The sequence below is a fragment of the Stegostoma tigrinum genome, chromosome 20 (genome assembly GCF_030684315.1).
Source record: "Stegostoma tigrinum isolate sSteTig4 chromosome 20, sSteTig4.hap1, whole genome shotgun sequence".
NCBI classification, from domain to species: domain Eukaryota; kingdom Metazoa; phylum Chordata; class Chondrichthyes; order Orectolobiformes; family Stegostomatidae; genus Stegostoma; species Stegostoma tigrinum.
This window is the reverse complement of record NC_081373.1, coordinates 31,018,901-31,037,508: the sequence shown is the minus strand read 5'-3', so window position 1 is coordinate 31,037,508 and position 18,608 is coordinate 31,018,901. Positions and strand designations below refer to the sequence as shown.

The 18,608-nt window shown below is 42.8% G+C and overlaps 1 protein-coding gene across 7 annotated transcripts in view; it reads left to right on the top strand.

The window, feature by feature from the left end:
* Positions 1–18,608, top strand: part of LOC125461811 (C-terminal-binding protein 2) — a 296,288-nt gene that overhangs the window by 252,961 nt on the left and 24,719 nt on the right. For all 7 annotated transcript variants that reach the window (XM_048551038.2, XM_048551036.2, XM_048551039.2 and 4 more), the window contains one exon: positions 9,022–9,228. In XM_048551038.2, coding sequence (XP_048406995.1) covers positions 9,022–9,228 — 207 coding nt within the window. The remainder of the gene's footprint in view (positions 1–9,021; positions 9,229–18,608) is intronic.

Sequence of the window (18,608 nt, the reverse complement as noted above, 5' to 3'; positions counted from 1 at the left end):
AGTACAACATACCAGAAATAATGGAGAATGAAGAGTCTAATGGGAGTAAGAACTTACAGTAATTAATATTAATCAATCTAAAGTACTGGCAAAATTAATGAGCTCAACTGAAAGCTGACAAATCCACTGGTCATAATGGCATACATCCTATTACAGAGTGTCTTTAGAAATTAATGGGAGGAGTGTGGAAATCAAAATTCAGGAAGATCTTCATCATCTGCGTCAGATAGGTGGAGATATTAGGCTTGAATAGGAAATCAGATTTTGTTTTATATATTCATTCATAGGATGTGGGCATTGCAAGCTAGGCCAGCATTTATTGTCACTCTGCGCAAAGGGCAGTTCAGAGTCAACAATATTGCTGAGAGTCTGGAATCACATGTAGGCCAGACTATGTAAGGATGGATGATTTCCTTCAAAAAAAGTCTTAAAACCATGCTACAAGCAGTTGATTGAACAGAGCAGAAAAGCAGTGGAGCAGGGAACATTGGAGGGATGATCAGAGTTACACGTGGCGCTGTTGTGCGTTGTCAAGTTAACTGAATTAAAAGCTGTGATCTAGTCTAGGACTGTACAATCAGAAGTATATTTTTATAATGTCTTCAGAGATTTGGATATAATATTTCAATTGGGCAAAACTTTTACAGTCCCCACAATGGGCGTGCTCACCACCACTTTCTCAAGGACAAGAAATGCTGGCCAGCCAGCAACATCAACATCCCAATGAATAGAGGGAAAGAAATGAATCCCCTCACTGACATTTTTTCTGCAGCAACCTGCTACTACTTTTATCCTTGTTTCCTCACTTAGTCTCTCTCAGATACTGAACCTTCATTCTCCAAACTCCACCCCCACCCCAACAATCTCCTCCTTGCTGTCACCTTATCCCAACTTTATTTCTGATTCTACCCTCATGTGCAGCACCACTGCTGTCTGGTCTTCGCTGGTCATGCTTTAAGCCACCTAGATTGCACGCTCTGAAATTTTAGCTCTACAATCCTTCACTTCTGCATTTCCCTCTGTTCTTGTTACCCTCTTTAAAACTCATTCACTTCTTTGATCAAGCTTTTAATCCCACTTCACTTTGTAAAATTAGTCAAAATTGCTAGCCCAAGCAACCCATATCATTGTTTATCCTCCATACAGGGCGGTATTCTTAATCCATTTTGTGACCTTTTACTCTATTATCCTCTCTTCCTTCATTTTCCAATGTAATCCATTCCTAAAAGTTAGCTTGGTCTCTTCTCTTGTTGCTAGCATTCAACAGAACATCGTTCTCTGTGTATAAAGAAATTGCTGTGCTGTCTTAAATTAATATGGCGTATTTAACTCCTTTCCCGATTTTGGATTTTCCAAATAATTGAAAAGTTTCTTTCTATTTTCTCTGTCCCCACCCTTAGAATTGTAATCGTCTTCACCAAATTGTCTTATAATTGCCTGAGTTTTAGTTCATATTTGTATTTCCATATGCAAGGCAGCGATTCTTTCCTCAGTGGCTCAGCATTAATTTTTTTAATTATCATTCCCTGGTATGGTTTTCTATTTTTACAACGGTCCTTAGATATAATAAAACTACTTGCTGTGACAGTTGTCAGATGGTAATTAACTGATGTATCACAAAAGAAATTATTGTTTCCAGTTTCTGTACACGTAATGGAAATAATCAGTTGTCAGATTTAGTTAATTTAACTGCAGTGATCCTCCTCCCCATCCCATATTGTTGATGGTCATACTTTCATAGTAGATGTGAACTTCAGTTGCTGATACGGTGTGCTTAAAGGCTACATTGTGCACCTTTTGATAATTCATTAAACACCACACCTTTCAGGAATGTTTTGTATTTTAATTGCCCAACAAGTAAACATACATAAAGGCTCACATGGAAGCTAAACCTTCCAACTTGTAAATTATCTTGCTGTCTGGTTTGGTTTGTTGCATGTTTGTTATACTGTTTACAGTTCCACTTTCCTCCAGCCCCCTACCTAATTTACTGATTCTAGTAAGGATGTTACCAGCCCTGCTGTACCTTTTTTAATCAAATGGTCACTTATCATCTTTGAATCATTTTGGGAATCTCAGCATGTTACTGGGCAGCTGAAACTCTGCAAGGTGTTAGTTAGGCCCTTGCTGGAATACTGCAAACAGTCTTGGGCCCTTTATTTAATGAAAGATGTGCTGGCTTTGGACACCGTACGTAGAAAGTTCATTCACTTAATACCATCTGTGGAGAGATTATCTTGTGAGGAGAAGATGATTATGTTGGAATATAGAATAATGAGAAGTGACCTTATTGACAGATACAAGATTCTTATGAGACTTGATAAAATAAATGCGGAAAGGTTTTTCCCTTTACAAGAGAGTCAAGGACTGGAGGTCATAATCTCAGAATGAGGGAATGCATATTTACAAAAGAAATGATGAGAAATTTCATCTCTCAAAGGTAGTGAATCTGTGGAATCCTTCACCGTAGAGTACAGTAGAGTCTGAGTCATTCAGTATATTCAAGGCCGAGCTAAACAAATATTTCATTGGTAAAGGAATCAAAGGTTATGGCGAACAGGCAAGGAAGTGGAATTAAGGATTATTGGATCAGCATGATCTCATTAAATGGTGGACTAGGTTTGATGGGTTGAATGAATCTCTCCATCTATGGTTTGCTTGTTTGCATGTGAAAATTCATGAGTGTTTCATCCATGTTGTCAATGTAATACAATTCTTATGTTTCTTTAGCTGTATGATGATGTGTCATTGGAAAGTTGGTAACTTTGTTACAGGTGGTGTTCTGTCAGAACCCGAGACATTCTTGTTCCATAAAACACATGCAGCAACTGGCTGTTGCTGTGAACATTTTTGCTGGACTCCGGTTTAGATTTGGCCATCTTTAAGTGCAATAATATGCTTTGTATTTTTGGTGGCAATGTGAACGTTCTGACAATTTTTGAGGACTCATTCTGATAGATTCTTCTAGTTCAGCCAGTTGCTGGTAGCTGTTTTCAGGGCGCATTAGGCCTTGGGTATCATCTTGATGAGGAAGGATTCCTTCTGACATTATCATGCTAGATTTTCACCAATAACAAATTCCCTCAGCTATTTGACAAGTTAACAAATTTTAACGTGAAATAATCTTTGTACTTGTTTCCCTTTTTATGAGAGGATTCACTTCTGTTTGGTGTTTGTCACCTGGATCTGTTCTGGGTGGGTGTCTTAAAATCCCACATAGAATCTTGGCAACGTAGTCCGTATTGACTGCTTGATCCCACTTGTCAACTTGTATGTTGAGTAAGTATTTCTGAGGTAAAACCGTTTGAGGCTGACTCTTTAATACAGGGTTAATATTTCTGAGCAGACAAGGTGGAGGATTTGACTTGCATGCCAATTTTTGGGCCTAAATTTTGTTTGGGGCTGAAGAACTGAAATTGGCTTAAATGCCTTGATTTTTGGTACCTTTTTGGGTGCCTTTCAGTAAAGAGAAAGATAGGTAGAACTGTTGGACCAGAGTGGGCTTGGAACCAAACATCGAAGCATGTTAACTGAGTGGGGGGTGGGATGCAAAACGATAAAACAGCTAGAGCTGTAGCTACGTTATTCCCCAGTGCTTTCTGTTTTCTTTTAATATGGTCTACAACTAGTCTAGAGAAAGATATTTTATATTACTTAACTGTATGGGACTGACCCCTGCAGCTCTGCTAGACTTCAGCTTGCACACGTATGACAGATGTACACAGAATCTGACAGATTGGAAGAGTGTAAATATCCCCTCAGGAATGCTGATTCTTCGGAGGTCGAAATATTTACCACTTACTGCTGTTAGTTACAAACTGCAGTTACAGCTGCAAGCATCAGCCTGCCAGTTTGCTTTCAAGTGACAGTGATGGATTGTAATGGTTTCTAAGACTAGCAGGGAAACTGGAGTCAGTGTGATACTGTATTGCATTCCCATTATTATTACATTCTGTCTGTACAACAAATACAGAATTAACAGGGTTGTGGCATTTAAATATTGATATAGAGCTCACCACTTAGTGAACAGTACTCTCAGCGGTGCATTTTACATGTTGTAACTAATACAATAAATGCCTGCAGTTGTTCAATCTGTTTTCAGCTTTATTTGTATGTCCTCACAGCGTGGGCACATAGTTTATTGACTCTTTTGACTCCCTGTACCAGGCAGTGACAACACGTTGGATTATGGGCAAGTTTGTGTTCTTTTGATATCACCCAATTCTTCTGCAGGTAAACACTGGTTTCTTTGGGTACTGAACTGATGGCAGCAGTGGTTCAAAGGTTCACTGTCAATCTGCTCCATCCAGCAGCCCTGCCACAATGTTAGAAAGTGTATGCAGGGAGCAATACTTGAAATGGTACTGTAGAAAATATTCATATACTTTTCTCTCCAGCTCCTTGATCCTCACAGACCTTTGACAATGTTACCATTGAGCAGGTTTTTTGGGGATTGTGTTAAAGTGTCACAGGCTCAGGCATTAACCAAGTATTTTCAAAGCCTTCTCCCTTTTCAGAGGGAAAAGGACCTTCTGCCCTGGTGGTCAGGCTCTGACTGAGGAAAGCTTTTTGATTTCTGGAGAATCTGGCAACGTCTTGCTCTTAGAAAACGCAAGGACAGTTATATGCACTGTAGCAAATGGACTTTCGATCCAATACGATGCTTATGAATTCCGAAACTTCACTGTACTGGGATGTCCAGTTAAAAGATCATCCACTCTCATTTGCTGACCGCTATTACCACCTTTATTTTTAAAAAATGTACATTTCAACTGTCAACAATCCACATGTGAGTACCGAGTCAATACCAGCTTAACCCCTTCTGAACTGAAGACAAGGACTTCTCATCTGAGATAATGGGAACTGCAGATGCTGGAGAATCCGAGATAATAAAATGTGAGGCTGGATGAACACAGCAGGCCCAGCAGCATCTCAGGAGCACAAAAGCTGACGTTTCGGGCCTAGACCCTTCATCAGAGAGGGGGATGGGGTGAGGGTTCTGGAATAAATAGGGAGAGAGGGGGAGGCGGACCGAAGATGGAGAGAAAAGAAGATAGGTGGAGAGAGTATAGGTGGGGAGGTAGGGAGGGGATAGGTCAGTCCAGGGAAGATGGACAGGTCAAGGAGGTGGGATGAGGTTAGTAGGTAGGAGATGGAGGTGCAGCTTGGGGTGGGAGGAAGAACAGGTTAGGGAGGCAGAGACAGGTTGGACTGGTTTTGGGATGCAGTGGGTGGAGAGGAAGAGCTGGGCTGGTTGTGTGGTGCAGTGGGGGGAGGGGACAAACTGGGCTGGTTTTGGGATGCGGTGGGGAAAGGGGAGATTTTGAAGCTGGTGAAATCCACATTGATACCATTGGGCTGCAGGGTTCCCAAGCGGAATATGAGTTGCTGTTCCTGCAACCTTCGGGTGGCATCATTGTGGCACTGCAGGAGGCCCATGATGGACATCCCATCTAAAGAATGGGAGGGGGAGTGGAAATGGTTTGCGACTGGGAGGTGCAGTTGTTTATTACGAACCGAGCTGAGGTGTTCTGCAGAGCAGTCCCCAAGCCTCCGCTTGGTTTCCCCAATGTAGAGGAAGCCACACCGGGTACAGTGGATGCAGTATACCACATTGGCAGATGTGCAGTGAAACTCTGCTTAATGTGGAAAGTCATCTTGGGGCCTGGGATAGGGGTGAGGGAGGAGGTGTGGGGGCAAGTGTAGCATTTCCTGCAGTAGCAGGGGAAGGTGCCGGGTGTGGTGGGGTTGGAGGGCAGTGTGGAGCGAACAAGGGAGTCATGGAGAGAGTGATCTCTCCGGAAAGCAGACAGGAGTGGGGATGGACAAATGTCTTGGGTGGTGGGGTCGGATTGTAGATGGCGGAAGTGTCGGAGGATGATGCGTTGTATCCAGAGGTTGGTGGGGTGGGGTGTGAGAACGAGGGGGATCCTCTTTGGGCGGTTGTGGTGGGGGCGGGGTGTGAGGGATGTGTTGCGGGAGATGCGGTCAAGGGCGTTCTCGACCACTGTGGGGGGAAAGTTGCGGTCCTTGAAGAACTTGGCCATCTGGGATGTGCGGGAGTGGAATGCCTCATTGTGGGAGCAGATGCGGTGGAGGAATTGGGAATAGGGGATGGAATTTTTGCAGAAGGGTGGGTGGGAGGATGTGTATTCTAGGTAGCTGTGGGAGTCGGTGGGCTTGAAATGGACATCAGTTACAAGCTGGTTGCCTGAGATGGAGGCTGAGAGATCCAGGAAGGTGAGGGATGTGCTGGAGATGGCCCAGGTGAACTGAAGGTTGGGGTGGAAGGTGTTGGTGAAGTGGATGACCTGTTCGAGCTCCTCTGGGGAGCAAGAGGCGGCGCTGATACAGTCATCAATGTAACGGAGGAAGAGGTGGGGTTTGGGGCCTGTGTAGGTGCGGAAGAGGGACTGTTCCACGTAACCTCCAAAGAGGCAGGCATAGCTGGGGCCCATGCGGGTGCCCATGGCCACCCCCTTAGTCTGTAGGAAGTGGGAGGAATCGAAAGAGAAGTTGTTGAGGGTGAGGACGAGTTCGGCTAGGCGGATGAGGGTGTCGGTGGAGGGGGACTGGTCGGGCCTGCGGCACAGGAAGAAGCGGAGGGCCTTGAGGCCATCTGCATGCGGAATGCAGGTGTATAGGGACTGGACGTCCATGGTGAAAAGGAAGTGTTGGGGGCCAGGGAATTGGAAGTCCTGGAGGAGGTGGAGGGCGTGGGTGGTATCACTGACGTAGGTGGGGAGTTCCTGGACCAAAGGGGAGAAAATGGAGTCCAGATAGGTGGAGATGAGTTCGGTGGGGCAGGAGCAGGCTGAGACGATGGCTCAACCAGGGCAGGCAGGTTAGTGGATTTTGGGAAGGAGATAGAAACGGGCCGTGCGGGGTTGGGGAACAATGAGGTTGGAGGCTGTGGGTGGGAGGTCCCCTGAGGTGATGAGGTCATGAATGGTGTTGGAGATGATGGTTTGGTGCTCGGGTGTGGGGTCGTGATCGAGGGGGCGGTAGGAGGTGGTGTCGGAGAGTTGGCGTCTGGCCTCTGCGATGTAGAGGTCAGTGCGCCATACTACCACCGCGCCACCCTTGTCTGCGGGTTTGATGGTGAGGTTGGGGTTAGAGCGGAGGGCTGCCCGTTCTGCGGGGGAGAGGTTGGAGTGGGTGAGAGGGGTGGAGAGGTTGAGGCGGTTAATGTCTCGACGGCAGTTAGAGATGAAGAGGTTGAGGGAAGGTGGGAGGCCTGGGGGTGGTGTCCAGGAAGAGGACTTGTGTTGGAAGGACTTCTCATCTGAGTCTGGTTCCAATAGTCTGGATGCTCTCTGACAGTTTGTCCAAATTCACATTATTCATAATTGATGCTTGGTAGCGTCAGAACTGTGCTTTTTTACAGCATGTAAATGTGGATGAACATCCCATTCCCTGCACAGAGACATGAGAAATAAAGATATCAAATCAGAGATGGAGGGATTAGGGAATAAGCTGGAATCGAAGAAGACGGGTGGAAATGCAAAGAGACAACTCACAGGCATGGGATCTAAGTGTTAGAAGGAATGACATCTGGTGGTATGAAACTGTCGTGTTATTTTCCAGTAAAGTAAGGAAAAATCACCTTACTAACTGGGAACACAGAGCCATTCTCTCATGAGAGAGAGAGAGATGACTGGTGGTGGTTTATTGTGAGAGTTTATCATGCCTTAGTTGAGGAGTGAGGTTGAGAATACAGTGCCTTCATGGCAATCTCAGCTGGTATGGGAATTGAACCCACTCTGTTGGTACCATGGTACATAGCAAACCAGCCATCCAGCCAACTCAGTGAACTGATCCCATTTTCTAGTAGAGAGATCATGAATTGCATTGCTCACTGCTTCAGAGCACGATGCTTCTGATGGCTTGGTTAACAAAAATAGCACCATTACAGAAACAAATCATTCAACAAGGCCCTAGATTTAATCCACAGACTTATTTCAATGAATAACTTCCAAACCAGCACAGCACTAGGCTCATAAGATTGTTTTTGTGCTAACGTCGTTATGACCATAACCTTGCCGAGGATGTCCAATTTGTTACTGTTCCGAATGGGTGATCCCCAAACTCTGAAGCTCATGGGTGACAACGGTCTGAACTGTTTGTTGCAACTAAGTTACTATAAAAAGAATCCCTTCCATTATCGATATCTCTCTCCCAGACCCAAATGAACTTTGTATTTTGGCAGGAGACAATTTAAGCAGCCTTTCTTGAATTAACAAATGGAGTTCAGTAATTACTAAATACAAGAAGATTTGATGATATGACACACGCTCATGCAGCTTAGAAATAAGACGTGAGTCAAAAGGATAAATGTTAAACAGACAGGTGTTCGGATTAGTCTGTGAATTGTTCATGAACAGTGAACAGTGGAACATTACAGCCATTGCAGTGAATTAGTGCTGACATTGGCAGGTGAACAGCTTTGCGGATTGTTTGAGATCCTGTAGTTCTGTTCGTCTTTGACAATGATTGAATTCCATCGTTCATGGTTAGAGAGAGTCCTTAGTTATTTATAAGCCTGCATCTTCAGGCAATGAGTGGAGAAGTTGGAGAGAAATTGAAGGAAACAGAATGAATTTGCTGTCATTTGAAACACCTGATTTCAAAACAAGCCAATGAAATCAGAGGAATGTAGTTCAAGTACATTAGAGAAAAATAATGAAGGTAAATAAACCCAAAAGTGAAATTACAATTAATGAATAAATTGCCTGCAACAGAACCGGAAATGACTGAGAAATTCAGAATGTCTGGCAGCATCTGTGGGGAGAAAGCAAAGTTAATGTTTTAAGTTGGGTGACTCTTCATCAGAATTTCACATGAGAGTTGGGGATTTGTGGGCTGTAGGGTTTCCTCAGTGTATATTTTACACCAGGAAACACCGCTAGCATTTGCTTGTTATTGATACTCTATACGTACTCAATATTGCATTTCGTTAGAGTTAATTTTGGCTTTCCTTCCTTTTCCTTCGCCTAATATGCTTCTCTTCCTCTTGTGCAGGGATTGCAGTATGTAACATCCCAGCAGCAGCAGTGGAGGAGACGGCTGATTCTACCCTTTGTCATATTCTGAACTTATACCGGCGGAACACTTGGCTATACCAGGCACTGCGTGAGGGAACCCGGGTGCAGAGTGTGGAGCAGATCCGAGAAGTAGCGTCAGGAGCAGCAAGGATCCGAGGGGAGACACTGGGACTAATTGGTTTTGGTAAGCACTGTGATAGGACTGTTTCGAAGGTGAAGAAAAAGCTGCTTTCTCCCTCAGCTTGTTGACATAGGCTCACAACCTAAAATCTTTTTAACATGATACAGAGGAACATCTATCTATTGTAAGTGAGTGTTCATTTGTTATTTATTATCATTGTGAAAATGAAGATATTGTTTAATCACTTTCAGAGCCAACATTCTTAATTGTTGTATTCAAATTCAGTGCACAGCATTTTCAGTTGAAGTAGCAAAGGATTTATACAATCATACTGTTAGTTCTGTTTCATAAGAAAGTTCTAATAAATTAAAAGTGGCAGCCATTCTGTGTTGTTTCTAACCCTGGTACCTCTTCCCTTGGATATGGGTTGGCAGGAAAACTACAAGGGTTTAATAGTGTAGCCAGGTTCCAAATGATGTCATTGGAACTCAATTTGCATATTTAAGCTAGGAACCCAGTAACTCTGGACAGTCGCCCTTGGTACTTACAACTTACAAATCCAGCTGACAGCATTAGGGCAGGTCAGCAGGTAGTTCGCTGGCTGTATTTTAAACGCTCTGTTTTCAACTTCATACATTTGATTCTTGAGAGGGGTATCGAACTTTATATTTACAAAATCATTCAGACCAGCTATTTTCATTGCAGTAACATTGCTCAATTATATACAACTGAACACATCTACAGCTCAAATATCAAAATCCATGCTGTTGTTACCTCAAGACCTGACGATTACAACCCATTCTGGCTAATCTCCCACTTTCAGCCTTTTCTAAACTTAAGTTCATCCAAGCTCTGCCTCTGTTTTAATCTTGTCTAGTCCCCTGTTGCTTCCTTTCCTCACTGACCCTGCATTGACTCCAGGTCAAGCAACATCTGATTTTAAAATTTCCATCAATGTTTTCAAATCTATCCATGACCCCTGCTTCTCTATATCTTTGTAATCTTCTCCCACCATGCAACTCTCTGAGGTATTTGCATGAATTTAGTTCTGGTGTGTTGTCCATTCTCAATTATAATTGCTCTACCATTCGTAGCTATTCTATTCGTTACTTAGGCCTTTCTGCCTCTCTAACTAGTTTTCCTCCTGAAGACTTTTGAAGCATACCCCTTTAAGCAAGTTTTTGCCATCTTAACTAATATCTCCGTGCGTCTTTGCTTTGTATTGCTTCAGTGAAGCACCTTGAGAAGTTTCATTAAAGTAAAGACACACTGTAATTATAGGTGGTTGTTGTCCAGTTCTGGGTAGTGAAGAAAGTTTTAAAATTGACCGAACTTTATTAGATGTTGCACTCTGCGATGTATCCAACGCAGTGTCATTTCAATCAATGTAATAGGCTTTTTTTCTATATTGTTCATTCTTTCATGGGGTGTAGATGGCAATGAGAAGGCCAGCATTTGTTAGCAATCCCAAATTGTTCTGGAGATAGTGATGAGCCGTCTTCTTGAATCAAGATAGTCTATTTAGTGAAGGTGGATCCACAGTGCTGCTGGAAAGGGAGTTCCAGGGTTTTTTGTCCAATGACAGTGAAATATGTGATATAAATCCAGGTGGAGTGTGTGTAGCTTGGAGTAGAATTTGCATGAGATGGTATTCCTGTGCATCTTTTGCCATCCTTTGAGGCATAGAGCTTGCCAGTTTGGAAGATGCTATCAGAGCACGAACGTAGTTTGAATATTAGGGGCTTCCTATAAAAATTGGAGGGTCACAAAACTTTGGAACCATCTTTCCCAAAGAGTGGTGGAGGTGGGAAACAAAGGTTATTAAAGATAGTTGGGAATGTGAAGTTGAGGCTACATTCTGAAGCCCCTTGTTGAAGGTTGAACAGTCCAGAGGCACCAAATGCCTGCTGCTGCTGTTAATTTGTATATTGATATGTTTTTAATAAATTGTATCTCTCAGGTTGGTTGATAGTGGAGGATTCAGTGATCATAAGGCATTGAATACCAAGGGCGTTTCTCTATTGGTCATTGGCTGGAACTTGAATCGTGTGAATATCACTTGCCACTTATCAATCCAAATCTGAATGCAGAGTCCTGCAGCAGCTGGTTTATTAGCAGACTGACTTCAGTATTAATTACATATTTTTTCAGAGCAAATTTTGATAAGAATGAAGATCAGAAGTCAAAATTAATACTGACTTCTAACAAATCTATTTTATATATGTTGCAGAAATGTTTCTGCTGATTGAAAGGTTGATAGTGCTGATCTAATAGAATTACAAAATTAAATGTTGTGGATTTATTTTAGTCTTTAAAATGTCCTATTTACTAGATTGAAGTTGAAATTGGCAGCAATTCTCAAATTGAATTTCAATGTGGGAGCATGGAGAAGAGAGGAAAGAAGAATGATTAAAGTGATTTAACTTCTACCCAGTACTCTCAGGGTTAGCTCCTGTCTAGAAATTCACAACAGTTACTCATTAATGTGTGAAAATAATCCTCTTAGCCAGTACTACTCATGATATCTTATAGGGTGGAATCCTAATGGAGCCTGAGTGACTTGGGCTATTACAAGGTTTCTGGCAGAATCCGTAAGCCCAGAAAGGCAGATCTTGCTATCAAGAGCACCTTGCTCCATCTTTTATGTATTTGCCAAATGGCAAGGCAAGTTTCTCATTAGGCAGCAGTGAGTTGCCAATTAAGAGGGATAATTGCTTGTCAGATGCCTTATTAACAGCCCAACTAATCTCATTAATATTCAGATTCCTATCTTAACAAACACACTAATGAAGATACATGTTGAGAATCCAGGATTTAGAAGTCAGTAAGTACCTGGCAACTTGAGGTGGCCACTGACTGCAAACTGCCTTCATGTTGAGCACCAGGCAACAACGTCTCAGGGCATGCTGCATGAGCCTCAAACACCCCATGTCCATGAATGTTGACATCTGAAATGTGTCAGCTTTTGGCATCTCTCTGATCCACTTACAGTACGCTTCTGCAGTTCAGGCCGGTGACTATCAGTGTAATGCTGCAGTGACCACAAGGAGTCTGTGCTGAGACACCTAGGACATGGATTGGACCAGGCTGTATCTCTGGGCTGTTTATTGCCATAGCACTCACTCACACTAAGCCTACCTGGATGCTGACAGCATCCCAGCCTTGCATTGTCTTGCCTTTTATGCTTTGCCCTCGCAGCCAGAGAGAGTACTTCTGTCTTGTCTTTCCATTTAGCAGACACAGACACAAAGCCAGGGAACTTGTCATGGTTGCCCGTAGGCCTCAGTCAAGTGAAGAGGAATAGCCAGCATTCGGGGATTATGGCACAGCAAGTCAAGGGTAGCCTCCGATACCAGTCCAGGTGCTTGAACATGGTCATTGAACTGCTTGGGTGGTCAAATCAGGATGCTGTTCATTTAAGTGGTGAGGAGCTGGATGCCAGGCAGCTCAGCATTTCTCTTGACTCTATTGGGTGCCGCTTTCCTCCCGAAATCAGAGAGATGCTGGCATTATGCGACTTAAAAATGGGTGGAACAGCAGCTACCTTTGGTGCAGGTAGGGAGTTGACCCAAGTGAATGAGTAAGCAGCTCATAGGGCATGTGGGGTTAGTGGTGTAGTAGGTGGGGGTGGGTGATAGCAAGTGAGGGGAAAATGTTGCAGGCAGTAGTGAGAACGGTGGACCATGAACGTTGGTTGGAGGTGGGTACAGGAGCAGAGATAGAGTAACTGACAGATATCCGAGAGAAGGTGGTGGCACTTATGCTGGTGGAGTGGAGATAGTCATTTACCTTCTTCCTCCAATGCTTGGCAATTGTCCAGACAGCTGAGGCTGTACTGATGCAGGTGGCAACCTCAGAAATGATCTGGCACTGAGGCCTCCACTGCTGGTCCTGGGGCAGTAGGATGTCTTATATTTGCACACTGCACACAGTACTCCAGGTGTGGCCTCACCAGCACCTTGTACAGCTGCAACATAACCTCTATTTTTAAACTCATTCCCTTTAGCAATGAAGGACAAAATTCCATTTGCCTTCCTAATTACTTGTTGTACCTGCAGACCAACCTTCTGTGATTCCTGCACAAGGACACCCAGGTCCCTCTGCATAGCAGCATGCTGCAACTTTTTACCATTCAAGTAATAATCATTTTTACTGTTACTCCTACCGAAATGTATGACTTCACATTTATTTACATTGTATTCCATCTGCCAGACCTTTGCCCACTCACTCACTGTATCTATGTTCCTCTGCAAAGTGTCACAGTCCTCTGCACACTTTGCTCTGCCACTCATCCTAGCATCATCTGTAAACTTTGACACCCTATATGTGGTCCCCAACTCCAAATCATCTATATAAATTGTAAATAATTGCGGTCCCAACACCGATCCCTGAGGCATACCACTAGTCACTGATTGCCAGCCAGAATAGCACTCATTTATCCCCATGCTTTGCTTCCTGGTAGTCAACCAATCCTCTATCCATGCTGATACTTTACCCCTAACACCATGCATCCTTATCTTATGCAGCAACCTCTAGTGCAGCATTATCCTGTTCAACTTGGATGTTGAGATTAACTCACATTGGTAGTGTGCCAAAGAAACAAATCATCCAGAAGCAGTTTGTTCAAAATGTGTAAAAACGGAATTTTTTGGATAAACTCAGCAGGTCTGGCAACATCTGTGGAGATCGAAAATGAGTTAATACAGTTGGGCCATATTGGACTTGAAACATTAACTTTGTTTTTGTCTCCACAGAAGCTGCCAAACCTGTTGAGTTTCTCCAGCACTCTCTGTTTTTATTTCAGATTTCCAGCATTGGCAGCCTTTTTGCTTTTATTTGCACAAAATACACAGCTATTTGTACGTCTCTGATGTCTTAAGTTAGCTGTGCAAGATTTTGTGTGATTAAGCATTAGAAGCAGTTGATGTGGGTTTTACATTTGATCAAGTGCTGTCCAGTTGTTCTTTATTCAGATTGAACAAAACAAAAATTAGTAAATTGATCACTCAGGTGATTGGCGAGCCTGGTCAAAAGATTCTTTTTGCCTTCCTCCAGAAGGTGCACGGGAAGTTTATTTCCATGACTTCCTAAAGAACATGCAATAGTTTGTTGTACCAGTTTTGATAACACACTATATTTGCATAAATATGAATGAATACAATGCAAAACAATTCAGAGGCAAAAGATTTCCTAGATATTGGCTTCCTGTCAAAACAGGAAATGAAACAAAGAAATTCTGGTTCAATAGTTCTGTTTCGTGAAATTATCTAAATTTATCACAATGGTAAATTGAGCTTTCAGCTTATCTACAATTAGAGGAATACACAAAGGAGATGTCATTTGAACTACTTGTTAAATCTTTAAATATCTTCTGGTAGTTCCTTTTATCCAGTACGATAAATAGTATTTCATTTTTACTTGAACAATTCTGTTTCCTCCTGCCTGTTCCGGTGCCCTTTATATTTCATGGCTGCTTTCAGTTCCAGAGGCTGGAAGAGAGTTGGCTTAGAATTGTAATCTCCTCCATCACAGGACCTCAGTACCATTTAATGTATCAGCCAGTAAGAGGCTTCTGGCCAAAGAACAAAAATTACAGATACTTGCCATCACCATTTTCTCAGCATGAGATATCCTGAAAAGCTGTTAACTGACAACTGGCAAAACACATCACACATTGTTTTGACTGCTCAGCTCTAAACTTGACTGTGATATTGTGTTGCATTGTGTTTTTTTTTCTTCTGATTACATCTTTGGAAGTGACGTGGAATGATATACTAGTTAGTGGTGCTATACAGATTCAGGTTGTTTTAAATGTTTTTAATTGTTTACAGCCTGTTTATTGTATTGCACAGTTGTTTTAAGATTGTAGGGCAATTTAAAGGGGACAGTGGTTGTCTGCAATCAGTTTGATACGTAGCACACACCATGTTCCAAATTATTCTGCTGCAGAGCACCCATGTAGCCAAGAGTCATAGAGAGTTATGGTTATAAAGAGTCATAACAAATCATTGTAATTCAGGTTCAGTGTGCATTTAAGTTGAATGAAAGGGCTAGAGAAATATCAGTGCAGCACATTTATTTTGTAGTTTCTCGGTCATCTGCTCTAGAAATATGACCTTGTAGTCATCCACAACCACAAATGACAATAGGAATATTTTTGTAGATTAGAATTTTGATGACTAATCATTTTGATATTTAATAATCTTGATAGTCTCACCAATATCCAAATATTGAATGAAGTTAACAGTTCTGAAAGATTGCAAATAAATGTATGCTGAGTATTTCACACCTCAATCATGTTTATAATGTTTATAACACTAATCTTGGTGATACTAATGGCTTGCTGAATTTATCTAAAAAAGCCTAAGCCATAGAGACCACAAAGAAGCTTGGATCAATCTCCCTTTTGTTCTGTTTTATCCGATCACAGACAGATCAGTATAAGACATGTTTCACTTGGTTTGACCCTGCTGCGAGGAATATAGGAACAGGAGTGGGCCTTTTAGCCCCTTGAGCCTATTCAACCATTCAGTAAAATGAAGGCTGATTTACAAATTCTGTCTGATCCATTTTTCTTGATACCATTGGATGACAAAAATCAATCAATCTCAGTAGACACTGAGTTGAAACTTTTCATCTTGCATTCATCCATCTTAAGATGCAAGGAGCAGACTTGGAAAAAATAGCACCACCTGTGCAACACGAGTAGGGGTGCTCGTGGGTTGGGCTAACATTGGCATGAAGACACAGCAGGAACAGCTTACTGTCAGTTTTGGCAGGTACATTCTGATTAATGAGGGTACTGCCATGGGATTGCAGCTGACACTACTCCCTGCCGGGAAAGGCGTAATGTATATACTAACTCCTTTTGCTTCCATAAAGATGGTCCTGTGTATGAAGGTTGTAGCTTATGCAAATGTATTGCAGTGTGAGCGAAATGATAATTGGTTATCAGTGTAATTTGTAGCACAGTCAGGGTTATCTAAAAAACATCCAATAACAGAATGACTAGTAATTTTAGGCATCGTGTCCTGAGCTTTGCAAGTGAGACCTGGTTGAGCATGCCGCTGCTAGGAATGATCAACAGGATGCATTGTTTGATATAGGTTTGAGATGTAAGACCTATACAATAGGCATCACAGCAGCACTGCAAATCCTATATCACATTTCTCATTTGCATGGTAGGTAAAACAAAACATCTTTTTGGCTTGTTGGCAGCATTCCGTTATTGGAGAAAATCACTGGTATTTTTACTGCAAAGAACACCGAGAGAGAGACAGGTTCGTTTGTTCACGTTTTTGAGAGCGCTTCCATGTCCAAGGTAATCTGAGATAGACTTAGCACCATTATAGGTCAGATTTGGTGGCCATTGGCCTTTTCATGAGTTCTGCAATATATGCAACAAATAACAAACTGGTAAGGGCAACCAATGTCATGCAGGATAGTTTTCATATTTTCGATCTCAGCATCATTCTTATCCTGTGAGGAGATGGCTAGAGCCCTGTTCACGAGGTAGCAAACAAGGTTGATCTAGCAGTCCATGGAATGGTGGGAATCCCAACAATCTCAACTGTTCTCCAGTGAGTGTATGCCTTCACTGGCTAGTGTTAGAGAACAGATTTCTCAGATTTAACCGATTTCTCACCTAAAACATTGAGAAAAGGGAGCTCATTTGATTGCTTTGTTTCAGTGGTAGATTGAAGCACTGAATGGAGTCTATTAAGCAGTATCTAGAAATGATTCAACAATTGCAAACATGTCATCTACATTTCCGAGCTCTGCATGGGACCGTAGGAGGTTGCTGGTCATTCTGTAAGCAGACCTCCAGCGACAAGTGGTGACAGTGATGAAGCTTATTGTCCGGAAAGTCCTCCAGCAGCTAAGACTGGTGAGGGAGGGCAGCTGAGTGGATTCTGGCTGGACAAAGGAAGAGTATCTTTGGTGGTGAGAGGGCTAATGGGAGGGAGACAACCAAGACAAAGAAATTCCTCAGCCCAATCTAACCATTCCACGTACATAGTGTAAATAGTTCCTTGTTTATCCTTAATTTCCCTTCCTGTTTGTCATGACTTGACACTGGTTGTATCTAATGAAATGAAAGTCCCAGCCTTAGTATTTATTCTTCACCCTTGCAAACTCCTCACTGCCCCAACCCCGTCCCTTTTCAAGAACACTGATGTTGGTGGGATAAGTACTTACGCATTGTTAGTTTGTTAATTAAATCTGACTCAATATTAGCTCTAAAATAGACAGCTATAGGGCATGAGAACTGAAATCTTGTCCTCAGGGTGGGGACGGACTCACATTGACAGTGAAGTAGGGCGACCCCACTAAAGCACCCGTTGGAACAAAAGGTCATGTTTCATATACGGTAGGCAACTAATTGGAGATGGCTCCTGCCAGAACTGCACCTGGAAGAAGAGGACAACTTAGAAGGATTTAGTCCTCCCAACCAAGCAAGTAGGGTTTGGGGGCAGTAATTGGGCCAATCAGACAGGCCTCTGTTTGTGTGTGATAGGTTTCAATGAGGGCCAGCAGCCTTATTGGGGCAGTTTGGCCTGGGCCAACGTGTGCCCAACTAGGAGAGTTATAGAGTTGTGATAGCACTTAGAGAGGCCCTTTGGCTCATCATGTCTGCACTGGTCATCAAACATCCATTGATTCTCATCACTTTTTCCAGCACTTGCCGCATTGTTTGTGGTGTTTCAAATGCTCATCTAAACATTTCATAAATGTCTTAAGGGTTTCCAGCTCTGTCAACCTTTCGAGCAGTGAGTTCCAAACACCCACAATCCTTTGAATGAAAAATCTTTTCCTCAAATCCCCCTTAAGCCATACCTTAAAACTATGTTCCCTGGTTACTGATATCTCCCCAAAGGGGAAAGGCTTTTCCTTGTCTATGCCCTCTTCTCCCTGTTTATGCCCCTCAGAATGTTGTGCATTTCAGTCAGATTCCCCGTCAGCCTTCTGACTGTGTGGAATTAGCTGCCAGTTTTTCCACATGACAGGGGCCCCACTCATTGCTGGTCAAACACTAGTGACTGTGGAATGTGGCCCTTAATTGGTCCCTTGGCCACTTTTTTTGGGCAGAAATGGCATGGCAATGAAAGTGGCAGGGACGCCACTGCCGGCACTCACCAGACTGACCAGGATTCTTATACTCTTACTGCCTGCCATTGAAATGTTGGAAGAATTGACAAGCTGGCACTTGGCAAGTTTGAGCACACTAGCAACACTCCTGCCTGGTTATCAAGTGCCTGAGTGGAACTCTTATCAAGTATTTCTGGCTCATCAACATGGATACTACCAACTGGATCACAGGACCTTGCCAATGCTGTCAGTACCCCATTTAAAATAAACAGATTACTGCTGATGTTAAGCAAAATCAATGCTGCAAAACCTTTCCAGAGTTGTGATGGAAATGATGTAACTTTCCACTGGCA